Source organism: Drosophila mojavensis, unplaced genomic scaffold (assembly GCF_018153725.1).
Source record: "Drosophila mojavensis isolate 15081-1352.22 unplaced genomic scaffold, ASM1815372v1 contig_136, whole genome shotgun sequence".
In the NCBI taxonomy this organism is placed as follows: Eukaryota; Metazoa; Arthropoda; class Insecta; order Diptera; family Drosophilidae; genus Drosophila; species Drosophila mojavensis.
Genome location: NW_025318667.1, coordinates 6,410,605 through 6,424,835, shown reverse-complemented (window position 1 = coordinate 6,424,835; position 14,231 = coordinate 6,410,605). Strand labels below are relative to the sequence as shown.

The window sequence follows — 14,231 nt, the reverse complement described above, 5'->3', positions numbered from 1 at the left end:
ATAATACTCCGTCTAGCACTATTTTAACGTTTTACAGCACTACAAAAAAGTTTGTGACGAAGCTAAATAACTCAAGTGGCTGTCATACTTTCAGCTAGTGTCATTCAAGCATAAACAGAGATGCACTTGGCCAGGGCTGGCCCTTCGAGCGGTTCCTCTTCGAGTTCCTGTTTTTTTTTTTTTTAGTTTTTTAATCAATGCGGCTGGTCGAACGGCGGCATTCTCGATGTGCTCATTGATAATCATAATCAAGCTAATGATGCGGCAGACGATAAGCTGCTTCGGCTGCACCAAATTTGTGTAGAGTCCGAGCAACGTCGCAACCCAGTTTCGGTTTGAGTGTCTGGGCAGCGCAGCTTTTAATGATGATGTAGAACTTGACCGTTGGCTTGATCGCACTGAAGTGACGATATCTTCAATTGGCTACAACATTCCTCAACACACACACACACATAGACAGGGAGTGAGTGAGGCCAAGGGGCTGCGTCTATGGACAGACAACGTCGTCTCCTACTTATCCAACGCAATTATCTATCAACGCATCGGAGCTGTGGAGCTGTGGAGCTGGAGAGAAAAACTGATTGGCTCATCGAATTAAGGGCAGAGACTCTGTGGAGACGAAACCCAGTTGCCTAGTTGGTCTAATGAGTGCAATTTGCTTCTGTCTTGGCTACTAAATGCTCGCATTAGTTTAGATAAATAGCTTAATTAATACATTTTGTGTGCCCAGGCAATGGCCGACGGCCCAATGGCCACAATTACAACAATAACGAGCAGCAATTATTAGCCTAATGGCATTGTTTGATTTCCGCACAACCAGCCAGCGAGCCATACAGCCGCACAACCACCCAACCCACCAGCCCACCAACCACCCAACCACCGACCAGCGCAATGCAATGGAAAAGATTGCCTGCGAGCCGCTAAGTGCTTCATATTTGCACTTGGCAAAGGTTGAAGGCCATTTGCCCATTGCGTGGCGCAAAGTGGGCCGATGACCCAGCCCCGCCTCCAGCATAATTCAAATATCCTATTATACCAAACATACATATATTTAAATATATATATATATATATATATATATATATATATATATATATATATATATACATATAAGCATGTATGTATATGTATATTTGTATGTCTTCATTTATGCCCATTATGGAGTTGTTTGCAGTTTTACAATCTGTAAATATTAATTTAAAAAGTTATTATTAAGCAAGCATTGAGCCCATCTGATGCGTTATCTAGTTGACTTTGATGACTTAATAATGTGTTAACTGAACTCGACATTCTCTAGCCAGAATATAATCCATTTAACATGTACGTCGTGTGTGCGAAAAGTATATAGATAGAGTTAGAAAAAGATAGATATAGATACTATTATATGTACATCTATAGAGATAGCTATACAAACATATATAGTCAAATATGGTTAGATTTAGAGAGATATAGTTACATATTGATATACATAGATCAATAGATATAGATATGCATAGAAAATTGTATATGTTAGATATATGTATGTATATCTATATATATATATATATGTTCGTGTTTATGCAAATTAAATCTATAGATACTTATAGAAGGATAGATATAGAAAAACAGAAATAAATATATAATTTATATTATACGTCACTATAGATAGATATTTAGAGATAGATATAGAAATACATGACTATATGCCATATAGAGATATGTCATATGGAAATATACATGTATATTATAGATACATATACGAGATATATACATATGATAATAGACATTGCGCATTTGGAATTCTGATTAATGTACTTAAATGTAAATAGACATAAGTAAATATGTATAAAGAAATATAAAAATTTTATACAGTATATGTATTGAGATGGATATGAATATACTTATAAAGATGTCTATAATATGCAATATAGATGGCAATAAATATATCTAGACATTCATAGACTTTCATAGATATAAATAGACATTTTCAAATATATATAAGTAGATCTACATTTATATATAAATATGTATAGCTATGCATAGATCTTATAGATACATATGTACATTGAACACACCAAAGCGTAACGTGGCAACAGCCTTTTCGTAAAGTACAACAATATATATATAATATAATATAAATATAAATATGCAAATCTAATAAAATAAATATCCCAATCAATAAAAATAAAAATCGATTCAGTTAAATAAATATTTGAAGCAAGATTTCGAATTTTATTCCTCACTTTATTTTTAATTTTACTTGATTAATATTTATCCTAGAATATAAATTTGTTCTAGCTTTCGATATCTCTCAAATGGAGGTATTTCACTTAAAGATCATATGATCAAGCTAATTGGGCTGAAAGATAAGCTTTATGAAGATGGAAAGGAATTAAAAAGAAACAAAAGTATATATATTTTGTGATTTTTGTATAGAAGAAGAAAAAAGAGAGTTTTCTTTCTTATGGTAACTAAGATGTCATTAATGGTCGTCAGGGAAGCACAGTTGGCTGCATGAATTTTGGAATGTTTTCGTTTTCATTCGCCCTCAGGCGTAGGAAATCGAAGCGGGCAGCCGCCGCCTAATGACTGCCATAGATAGTCAAACAGAAAACAAAGAAATGCCGACGAGCGGCCGACACAGTCAACGCCCCCATGAAGACGCCACAATGGGCATGACTAATGCAAAATGACCGAGCATGCTCATAAACACCTCATCAGCGATCATTACGAAGCCTTCTACGAACGAAATTCGAAATAAATCGATGGCAACGGGCAACGGGCTATGGCCAACGGGCTATGGCCACAAATGCCATATGAAAAATGTCTCAATAAATTTGGAGCAGCCAACGATGCGGACGACGCCGACGAACGACGCCGACTCCGTTGATCGACAGAGAGTGAGGCATAAATCTTGGAGCCGATCACAGCTCATTAAAAAATTAAATTAATAAAACTTAATTTGCACATAAGCCGAAAGAACTGAGGCAGCCCCCAGAAATCACATCCAAAACAATGCAGTCCCACAGCAAATTACCCAATCGTAGCTCCAAATTAGCTGCCCACCAGCTTCAGATCGCTGCGATCGTTTGGGTTTTTTCTCCCTTTTTTTTTTGGCTTTTGTTTTCATGATATTTTTTTTTTATTATTTTTTTTTTTGCTCTCTAATTTGATACCCTGCGTTGCGAAAACCGGGTAGCTATGTGACATCTCAGTTTATTGGTTTTTGTATATAGCGATCAGATCAAGATTTTGTATTCCGAACTTCGCTCAATATAACTCCGTATCGAGATCTGAACTCGAACAACTCTTTGTTATCATATACTAGATTAAATCTTGCTTGATCAATATGTAACTTTATATTTGATCTACATATAAATACATAAATATTTAATTATTTGAACTCTTACTTAGAATACTGTAATACTTTTCCCTATTATATACAAATATACATTTTCATCAAAAACCTAAGATTGGTATTGAAGAAATCTAATGTGAATGCGTTTTGAGTTTAGGGTATCTTCCAGTCCATCATTTGTCATTGCAGCACTTTAACTAGTTTCGTTTTTATTGTTTTTTGTTTTTGTTTTTGTTGTTTTGAGGGCGTTTTTGCTGCGCCGCTTTCGACGATTGTTAAAGGCGACGACACGATGTCGTCCGCTCGCTGCCGAAATTGATCAATTTGGCGGTTTTTAATGTGTCAAAAGCGACGCCGGCGGAGAGGGCCAATTGGCTTGGGCATTGTCTTAGCTTTATTAGCTGCCACGCCCAGTTGATAATTTTGACAACCCCAAGCAAGGAGCTAACAACTTTTGTTTTCAACTAGTTGTCAGCTTGTTAGCTGCCCTCTGCTTCAGCATATCAAGCACTTAAATGTTAGTCTACATAAGTTGATTGAGAGTCTCCAAAGAAACTATTTTCAATCTTAAATAAGAGATTACTCTAGAGAGCACATATCAAAAAACTATTCACATTTAGTATTTTGAGAAATTTCGCCACCTTTTTAAGTGAATATACTTTAGGTTTACTTTGCAGTCTTCACCTCACTCCTTTCATATTAAATTCTAGACTATGTTAACCTCCACTCATCTTAAATGCGGTCCTTTTACGGTTATTCAAATCATACATAGCACCCTCTTGCAGTACTTTGCACTACTCTACATTGCTTTACATACTCCTAAAGTACTATCCACATCTTTCTGCTGATCTACAGTAGTCTACAATGTGCAGCACTCTCCTATAACAATTTCCATTAAATTCTGCTAGTCTACAATATCCTGTACTACTCCTGACAACTGTGCTATATTCCTCACTACTCGCTACTACCCTATACTACTCTCCACTCCTCTCCATTACTCTCCACTACTCTTCTTTACTAGTTACCACTATTTTACGCAACACCATTACTCTCCATTACTCTCCACAACTTTTCTTTACTACTCTCTATTGTACCATCCACTACTCTCTACTACTCTCCACTACTTTATACTCTCCACTGTTCTCTACTATTCTCCACTACTTTCTACTCTCCACTGTTCTCTACTACTCTCCCCTACTCTCCACTACTTTCCACTACTCTCCACTGCTCTTCGTTACTCTCCACTACTCTACACAACATTACTCTTCCTTACACTTTACTACTCTACATTACATTACTCTGCACTACTCTCCACTACTCTATAACATTTTTTCTTTATTAGTCTTCTCTACTCTACGATTTACTATTCTCCGCACGCTCCACAGCTTTTCACTACTTTCCACTACTCTCCACTGCTTTCCACATTCCTGTATAATTATATTTAGTGCCATAGTCTACATTCGACTACACCATGCCGTAGTCTACACATGTCTCCACCCATCTCCACAACTCAGCACAATTCTTTAGACATTGGAGTATATGCGGTAAAGGCAATTTGTTTTATGTGGAAGGCCTGGGACACAAATCAATTACGCGCCCTCTTCAGTTGCTACGGCACACATTAATGAAAATCAGAGGAAAATTCAATGACGACCTCTGCCACATGCAGCGTTGCCATCAAAAACCAAAAACCAAAAAACCAACTAAAAGAAAAAAAAAAAAAAAAAAATGAAACGATACGAAACGAAATGAAAACTGAGACACGGTAGTTTTTGCCTCAATTTGGGTAAAACAAATTCATTACGCAACAACAACAACAACTACAATAGCAACAACAACGGCAGCTAGAGCGCAACGGATGCAGCCCATGACAAATGAAGGGCCGCCCAGCGGGTGCGCTAAGCCAATAAAGCGAACCACACACAACGTGCCTCCGATCCGTTGAAGTCTCCGCTTTTCCAGCTCGGACTTGCGGCTGTGAGCCAGGCTTAGCGTGAAAAATGCGTGTGAGAAAAGCCACACAAGTTGCCAAGTTGGGCCATCTTAAGCGTGTTTGATTGAGTTGCATTTCCTATCGGGCGAGCGCCTTTTGGAACACTTTCCATATAAAAACTGAAACGGAAACTTTCATTGGAAAATCGGTGTGTAACCGTAGACAGCTTCAAAACAACAACAAAAAAAGAAACCAAAAGAAAAATCTACGAAAAAACACGCAGAAGAGAAGACTCTCGCTTATGACGACCAAATGTTGACAAAACAAACAAATAAACAATAATCGCTGACTGGGCGAGCGACCGGCGCCAATTCAAAGGAAATCCGAGGCTCGAGGCCAAAAAAGTCGAAATGAGGCCAAGCGATGCTAACAAGAGCACATCGTGCACAAAGTTGCGACTCAAATTACGGCAACAAAAAACTGAAGATGGAAAAAATATATAGAAAAATTTGTCGGAATGAAATCAAGCCAAGTGGGCGCGACTAGCAGATATCCTGTTTAGCTATTGTACAACAATCAAGCCTAGGAATTTGCTGTCATCGAATAGATCTCGATAAAACTTATATTTATAGTCGAATAGTAGTCTTGCTAGCTCTCATTTGCATATAGAATTCTGGTAGATGCAAATAAATTTTCGATATATATTGACAGTCTATCGATATAATGTTGTACTTGATCGATAAAATGCCTGATTATAGTAGAAGTACAGCCTTGGTAGCTGTCAACATTTTAATACGTATACAAATTGTTCCACAATCGATGTTTATCGATGTGCTATCGATTAGATATATATGTACTAACAGTCGAACTATAGTTTTACTAATTTTCTAGTTACTCTATGTGGAAATATACATAACTATAATTCATCAAACATATATGCAACTACTCTTATAGTGGATATATGGATATTAATCGATTAATTTTCAGTTAAAATATTAAATATTCACTTTCACATAAAGTTAACAAGCTGATTTATGATAAGCAGAAGTCAATTTTTGCTCTAGCTGTATTACTAATTACGCACATATACCTCACTCGTGCAGTCCCAATCAATACAGGGTATTCAAAGATGAAATCGATGCTCCGATTTTAGCTATGAAACAAAACAAATCTTAGGGAGATCTCTTGCTCGCTCGCCGTCTCTCTGCTTGACATGTAAGCAACGAACGACAGCCTGCGCCTGTCATTATCCTTTTGTGCGTTTCCTGGCCGCCTCTGTAATACGAGACGTTAACAAAAAACGAGAATGAAGTTAAGTAAGAAAAAAAAACCATGGAATAAACACACACACACACACACACACAAACGACAACGAATAAAGAAAAGTCAAGTGCGAGAGCGTCCTTCAATCATTTGGTTTTTGTGCTGCGCCAAAACGCAGAGGCACTTGACGAGTATCTTAAAGGATAAGTGCATGGGCCGGTACTTGAGTGCAGGACATTTACATAAAACTCGCATTTGATGACCATATGCGAGTGGCCTTCATTTTTTGGCGCCCATTAAATTAAAATGCGCTTAAGTGGACCCTCGACCCTCGTCCCTGTCTTTGTCCACGCCCTCAAGTGCATCCGCATCCATCAGCGGCAAGCGTTACGGAACACGAGACGCTGATCTCTGGTCTCTGGTCCGTGGTCCCTGGTCTCTGGTTCGCTGGTTCGCTGGACGCAGGATGTAAGAATGCAGCGCACTAATTGCCAAAAAGTGTTGTGCTTCAAGTTGAAGAGTTTTTACTTGATTTTTTTTTTTTTTTGGAATGCGGCTGGATGGAAATTTGATTTTCATGTTTTGGATGTTTGGGTCTCGCCCAGCAGCGAGCGCTAAATTATGGCTGCAGCGGCTCTTCAAGGTGGGCGAGTCCAGCAAAATAAAGCATAAGTCATTCCGATTGCCACAAGTACCACAAGTGCCACAGCTGCAACAGACAGTTGCCACAACTCCAACTTGATGACATCGCCATTAATCATATGCCTTCGGCTCTTAGCTCAACTGCTTTATCAGGTGTCAATTGAAATTCAAACAATTGATAATCTGGGAATGTATCTAAATTGCTCGAAGCATGCAGATAGTTTATAATGAATTTAAGGGTGCTAGACATATTCAGATCAATGGGTTAGAAGAAGATTTATACGCATAAATAGAGATGGAAATAGATAGCATACATGGTATAGTTAGTATAAATGGCATAGATAGTATAGTGTATAGATAGTAGAAGTAGTATAGATAGTATAAAAAGTATGGATAGTATAGTTTGTATAGAAAGTAGAGATAGTATAGTTAGTATAGGTAGTATAAATAGTATAGGTAGTATAGTTAGTACAGATGGTATAGATAGTATAGGTAGTATAGATAGTATAGTATAGATAGTATAGATAGTATAGATAGTATAGGTAGTATAGATAGTATAGATAGTATAGATAGTATAGATAGTATAGATAGTATAGGTAGTATAGGTAGTATAGGTAGTATTGGTAGTATAGGTAGTATAGATAGTATAGATAGTGTAGATAGTATAGATAGTACAGGTAGCATAGGTAGTATAGATAGTATAGATAGTATAAATAGATATAGTAGAGATACTACAGATAGTATATGATTAATATATGTACTATGTATACCATTGATCTGTATCTATAATTGAAGTAAGACAATTTTCGTCACTAGATCTTTAGAGTTCGACGGCTATATATGTATGTATAAAGAAGTATATGGAATCTAAATGAGAATCGCAACAATCAAGCTCTTTTTTTATTAAATTAAAAGATTACAATTTTTTTCGAAAAATAGCTGACATAATTTTTATTATTTAATTCATTATTTTTTTATTTATTTATTTTTTTTTTAATTACTTATTTTAGGTTATATTATGCATAATTTATAAACTTATATTATAATTTATTATTAAATTTTTAACTAATTTTGCAAATTTTATGTATTTTTAAAATTTTAAGTTTTTAATGTAGTTTATTTTCTTTCGAAATTAATTTAATTGTAAAGTAAACCTGAAGATCAGATATACCCGTCTTAAGTTTCTTTACTGCTATTGATACACATTTCGTAGCATGGCATGTGTCTTACGCATATAAGTATTGGCATAGTTTGCCCACATCCGCTTACTAGGAGTTGTTCAGAGAAGGGAATATAGCGAATATCTGCAGCTTTAGCTCCGCTGTTGCTGTCAAGATGTTGCTAATGCAGCCGCGACGCGCCGTGGCAGTGGAATGTTTCATTTTGACCCGCCAGCCGGGTACAACATCCCAGACAAAGGCGCAGACATGGACATGCCACGTACGTATAAGACAAACGCGAGTCAGATCTATATGTATATAACTAACTGTATGTATATACATATGTGTATATGGGATTTGCATTTGCATTCGCATTCGCGTTCAGTCGCTGCCTGGGGACTTTGGACTTGTGGACTTCTGGCCTGTGTGGCATCAGCTGTCTGCCGCCGCTTGATTTCTGCTGGCATTTGGATCCCTGTTGCTAGGGCTCCCGAAATAGCTGCAGTTGACAAACCAAATTTCCAGCCTATGTCAACGACGCGCCGCACAGCTAGCCCAAAAATAGATCGTTCGCTCAGCCCCCCCAGAAAATGCCAGACCCGTCAGTCCCGCCAGTCCCGCCAGATAGTCGCTCCACTTACAACTACAACTTGGTCGCTTTTCGCATTAAGCATGTCAAACGCTCGTCTGGGCGCGTCTGGCTCATCGTCGACTGCAATTAATAAAGGTGCGACATGGCAAGCTGCTCACTGATCGCCTCTTGCCTCTTGCCTCTCGTTTACCGCACCGCCCCACCCGCTTTGCTCGACAAAAAAGAAAGAAGAAATGTGTCTGTGTCTGATCCGAAAATAGCAGCGATCTCAAATGAGATGTCTTTCTAGAGGGGGCGGCCGGTCTGTTCCTTCCTGTTCCACCCCGTGGCTGTTAATTTGTCCCGCCCCGACCGGGCTGGCGACTTAAGTGGTAAGCTAAGATCCTACCCAGCAGCCAGCCAGCCCCTCCACTCGCCCAGTCCCCCTGCTGGCGACCCCATTCGTGTTATTTATTTGCTGCGTCTGTTTGTCATTTTGGAGATTGGGCCAACGGCCCAACCCCTAAACATAATGCCACCTTTTTGATGGCTTTGGCTCAATGCTGAGGGGCTCACCTGGAGGTGGGGCGTGTCGGCACTGCTGGGAGCGATTATTGATCTCTAAGCATAGATTCGTTACATTTCCGTGACTATTTTTAGTAGCGGCAGCATTCCCCAAAAATGAAAACACTTCCGTTTGCCCGTGTTGACACTGTGTGTTTCAAGGGTGACCAAACTTCCGAAATATCTCATAAGACAGAGACTTTATGGCATTTGCTAAAGCTTTAAGTAAACATATGCTGGATTCTTCTATATAGCTCGAAGTGTAGAGGCCGTGGGACATTGGACAAGATTTCAATTTAATATTTGCTATATAAATACTTTTCCGAGCGTGTTCATTGTGGGCCAAACTGGACATTGATAGTACGTGGCTGAAAAAGACTCGATATGTCTGATGAGGTAAAGACTTTATGGCATATACGACAGTAAAAACACATATGTGGTTGATATATATGTGGTTGGTATAATGTGTGCGAAACAAGTTACTGGGACAAAAACTTAGAACATTATATTTTCCACAGAAAACAATTTTTCGTTATCCCTTTACCTTACCTTAAGGTCTAGAGACAATGGAACTTGTCGTAAGGTTTTGCTAGACATGGGGTATGCAAGTTATGGTTAGTTCTATAAGCCAATTGTATATATCAAAGGTCTAGTGCATGAAGGTCTTTCCAGGACATCGCCAAACTCTTTAAAAATGTTTAGCTCCATAAGACATTTATATATTTCTAAGGTCTAGCTCACTGAGGTCTTTCATAGATTTTAAAATACCCCTCAAAAATTGTCCTAAAAGCCAATCGTATATTTAAAAGGTTTAGGTCGCTGAAATCTGACCTTGACTTCAAAGAACCCTTCAAGAATTATTAGTTCCCTAAGGTAATTGTATATCTCAAAGGTATAGCTCTCTGAGTACGGTTGCTCTACGGCGGAAAACCTCTCAATATCAATAATATTTATTGTATATCATATATTAACTTATTATATTAATATATATTAACTGATTTGCTAGTCCGACTTGGCATTAAAGGATAAGACTCTTGCCTTGTTTATGCCGACTCTCTGTAAAGCTCCTTCCTAGACATCGAATAACCACTCACTGATTACTAAGCATTTCATATCTTAGCACTTTTCTGAGCTTCTTATCAAATAACTTCTTTACAATTAGAAACCAATGCTCGCAGCTGTTTCGATTGATGTGATTTCAATTGCACTTTTCATTAATTCCACTTTTTATGGGCGCTAGAAATTGCAGTTGTGGCTGCTACCTAGGCCAGCTGAAGAGGATCGGGTGCTGTCATGTGGCGCAAACATTTGGCGTCTGCAGTTGAGTGTGTTTCTGTGCATGTGTGTGTGCCCAATCGTAACCCCATTAAAATGTCATGGAATTTCACTTAAAATTCCTAGCAATTTTCCCCATTTTGGGCAAACTGCTTTTTGTTTTGTCGTCGCTACACGAAGTGCGCAGGGAGGAGGAGCGGGGTGTTGGGTAGTTGGAGGGTTGTCTCTCTAGTCGGCACTGCACTGCATGTTAGCTGCTGAGGCAGCTGTGGCAAAAACTTTGACTGCCATTCCACTATTGCCCGACGCATTGCCAGTGCCATTGCACGTGGAAATGAAGTGCGTGTGGTTTCCGCTTAACGTTTTGCATTGCATTTCGTGAAGAGTGCTTACCGTCCTAGAGTGGGGTGGGTAGGGGATGGGGTGTGTGTGCTTTGCCTCCCTTACACACAAATGGCAAATGGAGCCTGTGAATATGCGTAAGGCTGCTTTTGCTTTTGCTGCTGTTGCTGTTGCTTTTGTCATTGTTGTTGATGTTGCTGCAGTTGCTTCAGTGATTGCCAGCGGCAATTGCTGCTGTAGCCATGCTGCTGTTGTGGCTGCTGCTGTTGTTGCTGCTGCCATTGGTAGCAGCAATTGCTGCTGCTGCTGTTGCTGCTGTTGCTGCCATTGCTAGCAGCAGTTGCTATTGCTGCTGGTGTTGCTGCTGTTGCATTTACCAGTGCGGCTGCAGTTGTTGGTGTTGCTGTCGCCATTGCTATCAGCGGCAGCTGTTGCTGCTGCTGTTGTTGCTGCTGTTGCTGCCACTGCTATCAGCAGCAGCTATTGCCGTTGTAGCTGTTGCTGCTGTTTTCCTGCCAGCTGGACGTCCTTGCGCGTTTGCTTAACATTGCTGCCGCTGTCATTGATATGCCGCTGCGACGTGCAACGTCTTCGCTTGCCTCGTTAATTGTCATTGCTTCGCTTTAAGCCGCTCACCAACAATTGCTGCTGCTGTTGTTGTTGTTGTCGCTGTAACTGCTGTGCTGCTATTTTCACGCGCGGTTAGCGGCCGTAATTGCATTGCCAAGTAAACGACGCACCGCGTGTGAATAGCGAGTGTGTGGGTGTATGCGTGTGTGTGTTGGTTGTGCATTGCGTTGGCCCAAGTGAAATTTATTTCAACAGCCCCAGCCCGGCCGTCAGCAAAATGTCGTTTTTGGCAACAGAAAAAAAAACCTTGGGCCATGCCGTCCAGGCGGCGCACAGTGGGCCACAGGCTGTCGAAAATTGCCGCCAATTCAATTAGATGCGCGTTACGCTGCTCGGCGCATATTAAACCAAAAACTTCCTCAGGCCACACAAGTGCACCGTACACGCGTGCAAGGGACCGTCTCAAAAAGTAATTTCAGCTCCGAGCATTACCTGACATTTGAACCACTTGCTATGCTCGCTCTGGAATTTTGAAACGAGTATATGCGGTTTTCGGTATATGTGAGTCTATGGGTGGGAGGGGGGTGTATGTGAAGCAATCAGTGCAGTTTGAAGTTTGGTATGTAGAGGCTTGACGAGAGTGTGTGTAGTTCCTCTCGACATTTAGCTGGTTGCGACTCTACCCATAGATCTATCATATCAGTTGTTCCATACAGTCATGCCTTAGCAATCAGTTCTTTCACACATTCAAGGCATTAGCTCACACACACACACACATACACTTAATTCATTGGCCATAATTGAGTAGAGTTTCGTTGGCCTGCATAGAAGTCTTAGAGCGCGTTTGTTACCTCATTCTGTGACGACGCCCTGGAGGCCGTTAGACACTTATTGAATTTTCATTTTCATTTTGTGAATGGCACTTGAGCCGAGTTAGCTCTGCGCTGGCCAAACAATGAGCACTTGACCCGCTTAGAAAGCAACGGCCCAGCGCTGAAATTTTGCCTGCAGGCCCTAGCCGGCTTTCTAATGGCCGGCGCGAATCGCCGGGCAATGATATGAGCACATTCGCAATTGTGCCCAGCATAGAATCGATGCGAAGAAAGCGTACAGTTTTGAATGGACCCAATCGATATGGCATTTTGCATATCATGCGCAAGAGCGGCTCTGCCGATCGCTATAAAAGCCAACGGGCTGCCGGGCCTGGCCAACAGTCAACGCTGAGGGCATCATGACACGAGGCGTACACATTGGGGCTCTGCTGACGGTGTTGGTCGGACAGGCGGTGCTGTCACTGGGCGCAGCAGTTGCTGGGGATGCGGATCAGGCACGGCTGGCCGGACTCTATGTCAAGGATAGCAATCAGAATGGGCAGCTGCGATTTCTGGCCTCCGGGCTGAATAACAATGCGAACGGCATCGGCGGCAACAATGGACTGAATGCGGCGCTCAACGAGTACATCACCAACAAGCAGGACATGCTCGAACAGCTGCGTCCCATCAGCACCGGCACGGGCACAGGTCTGGGCACTGGTTTGGGCACAGGTCTGGGCACTGGCTTGGGCACAGGCCTGGGTACGGGCCTCGGTACGGGTCTCGGTACGGGTCTGGGCACGGGTCTCGGTGCCGGAAACGGTGCCGGCAATGGTGCTGGCAATGGTGTCATCATTGTGAGCCTGGGCAATGGCAACGGCAATGCCAATGCCGCGCCCATCACTACCACCGGCACCGGCATCGGCGCTGGCAATCAGGCGATCTTGGGCTCGCCCGTCAACAATTTGCTGCCTCAGGTCATTGGCCAGGCCGTGGCCACCCGTGGAGGTGGCAATCGCCGTCGTGTCCAGCAGCGTCGCCGTCGCGGCAACAAGAAGGGCAACGGCAGGCGTCGTCGCAGGGGCAACAGGGGCAAAAATGGCAAAAAGCGGCCACAAGTGCTCGTCGTGCGTCCGAATCGCGGCTGAACAGCGGCAGCACTCGGCTCGGCCTAGACACCGCAATTAACACTAATCTGTACGACTTTTATTATAAAACCTTTTTTTTTTTGAAGTTTATATACGAAATTAAATTATTTTTATTTATTCAATGAAATTTATTAACGACATTATCTATATTTTTTTCTGCGGTCAGGGTATCATCTAGTCGGGGAACCCATAATTCAGTAATATATATTATACAAACTATTCTTTATCGTTTCCTATCTCTCTCTATCTCTTTTTCCCTCTCACTCTCCCTCACTCACTCCGTCTCTTTGAATCTTTACCCGTCTTTGTCTCATCACCTCTTATTTCTTTCTCTATCTCCTTCTCTATCTTTATCTCTATATCTTTCTCTCTCTCTTTTCTCCGCCTTTCCCCTCTCTCAGTCCGTCTTCCCCTCCCCCTTTCAATCTCAATCTCAATCTCTAGACTCTATCTCTATCTCTATCTCTATCTCTATCTCTATCTCTATCTCTATCTCTATCTCTATCTCTATCTCTATCTCTATCTCTATCTCTATCTCTATCTCTATCTCTATCTCTATCTCTATCTCTATCTCTCTATCTCTATCTCTATCTCTATCTCTATCTCTATCTCTA

The 14,231-nt window shown here is 41.0% G+C and overlaps 1 protein-coding gene across 1 annotated transcript; it reads left to right on the top strand.

Moving 5' to 3' along the window:
* The first annotated feature begins 12,888 nt into the window (after positions 1-12,888).
* On the top strand, positions 12,889-13,617 carry LOC6586067 (putative per-hexamer repeat protein 5). Its single transcript, XM_002011654.1, has one exon. It carries the CDS (start codon positions 12,889-12,891, stop codon positions 13,615-13,617), a length of 729 nt encoding a protein of 242 aa, XP_002011690.1.
* The last annotated feature ends 614 nt before the right edge of the window (positions 13,618-14,231 follow it).

Excerpts from the sequence above, each read along its gene's own strand:
- LOC6586067 (XM_002011654.1), top strand. The coding sequence starts at position 12,889 with ATGACACGAGGCGTACACATTGGGGCTCTGCTGACGGTGTTGGTCGGA.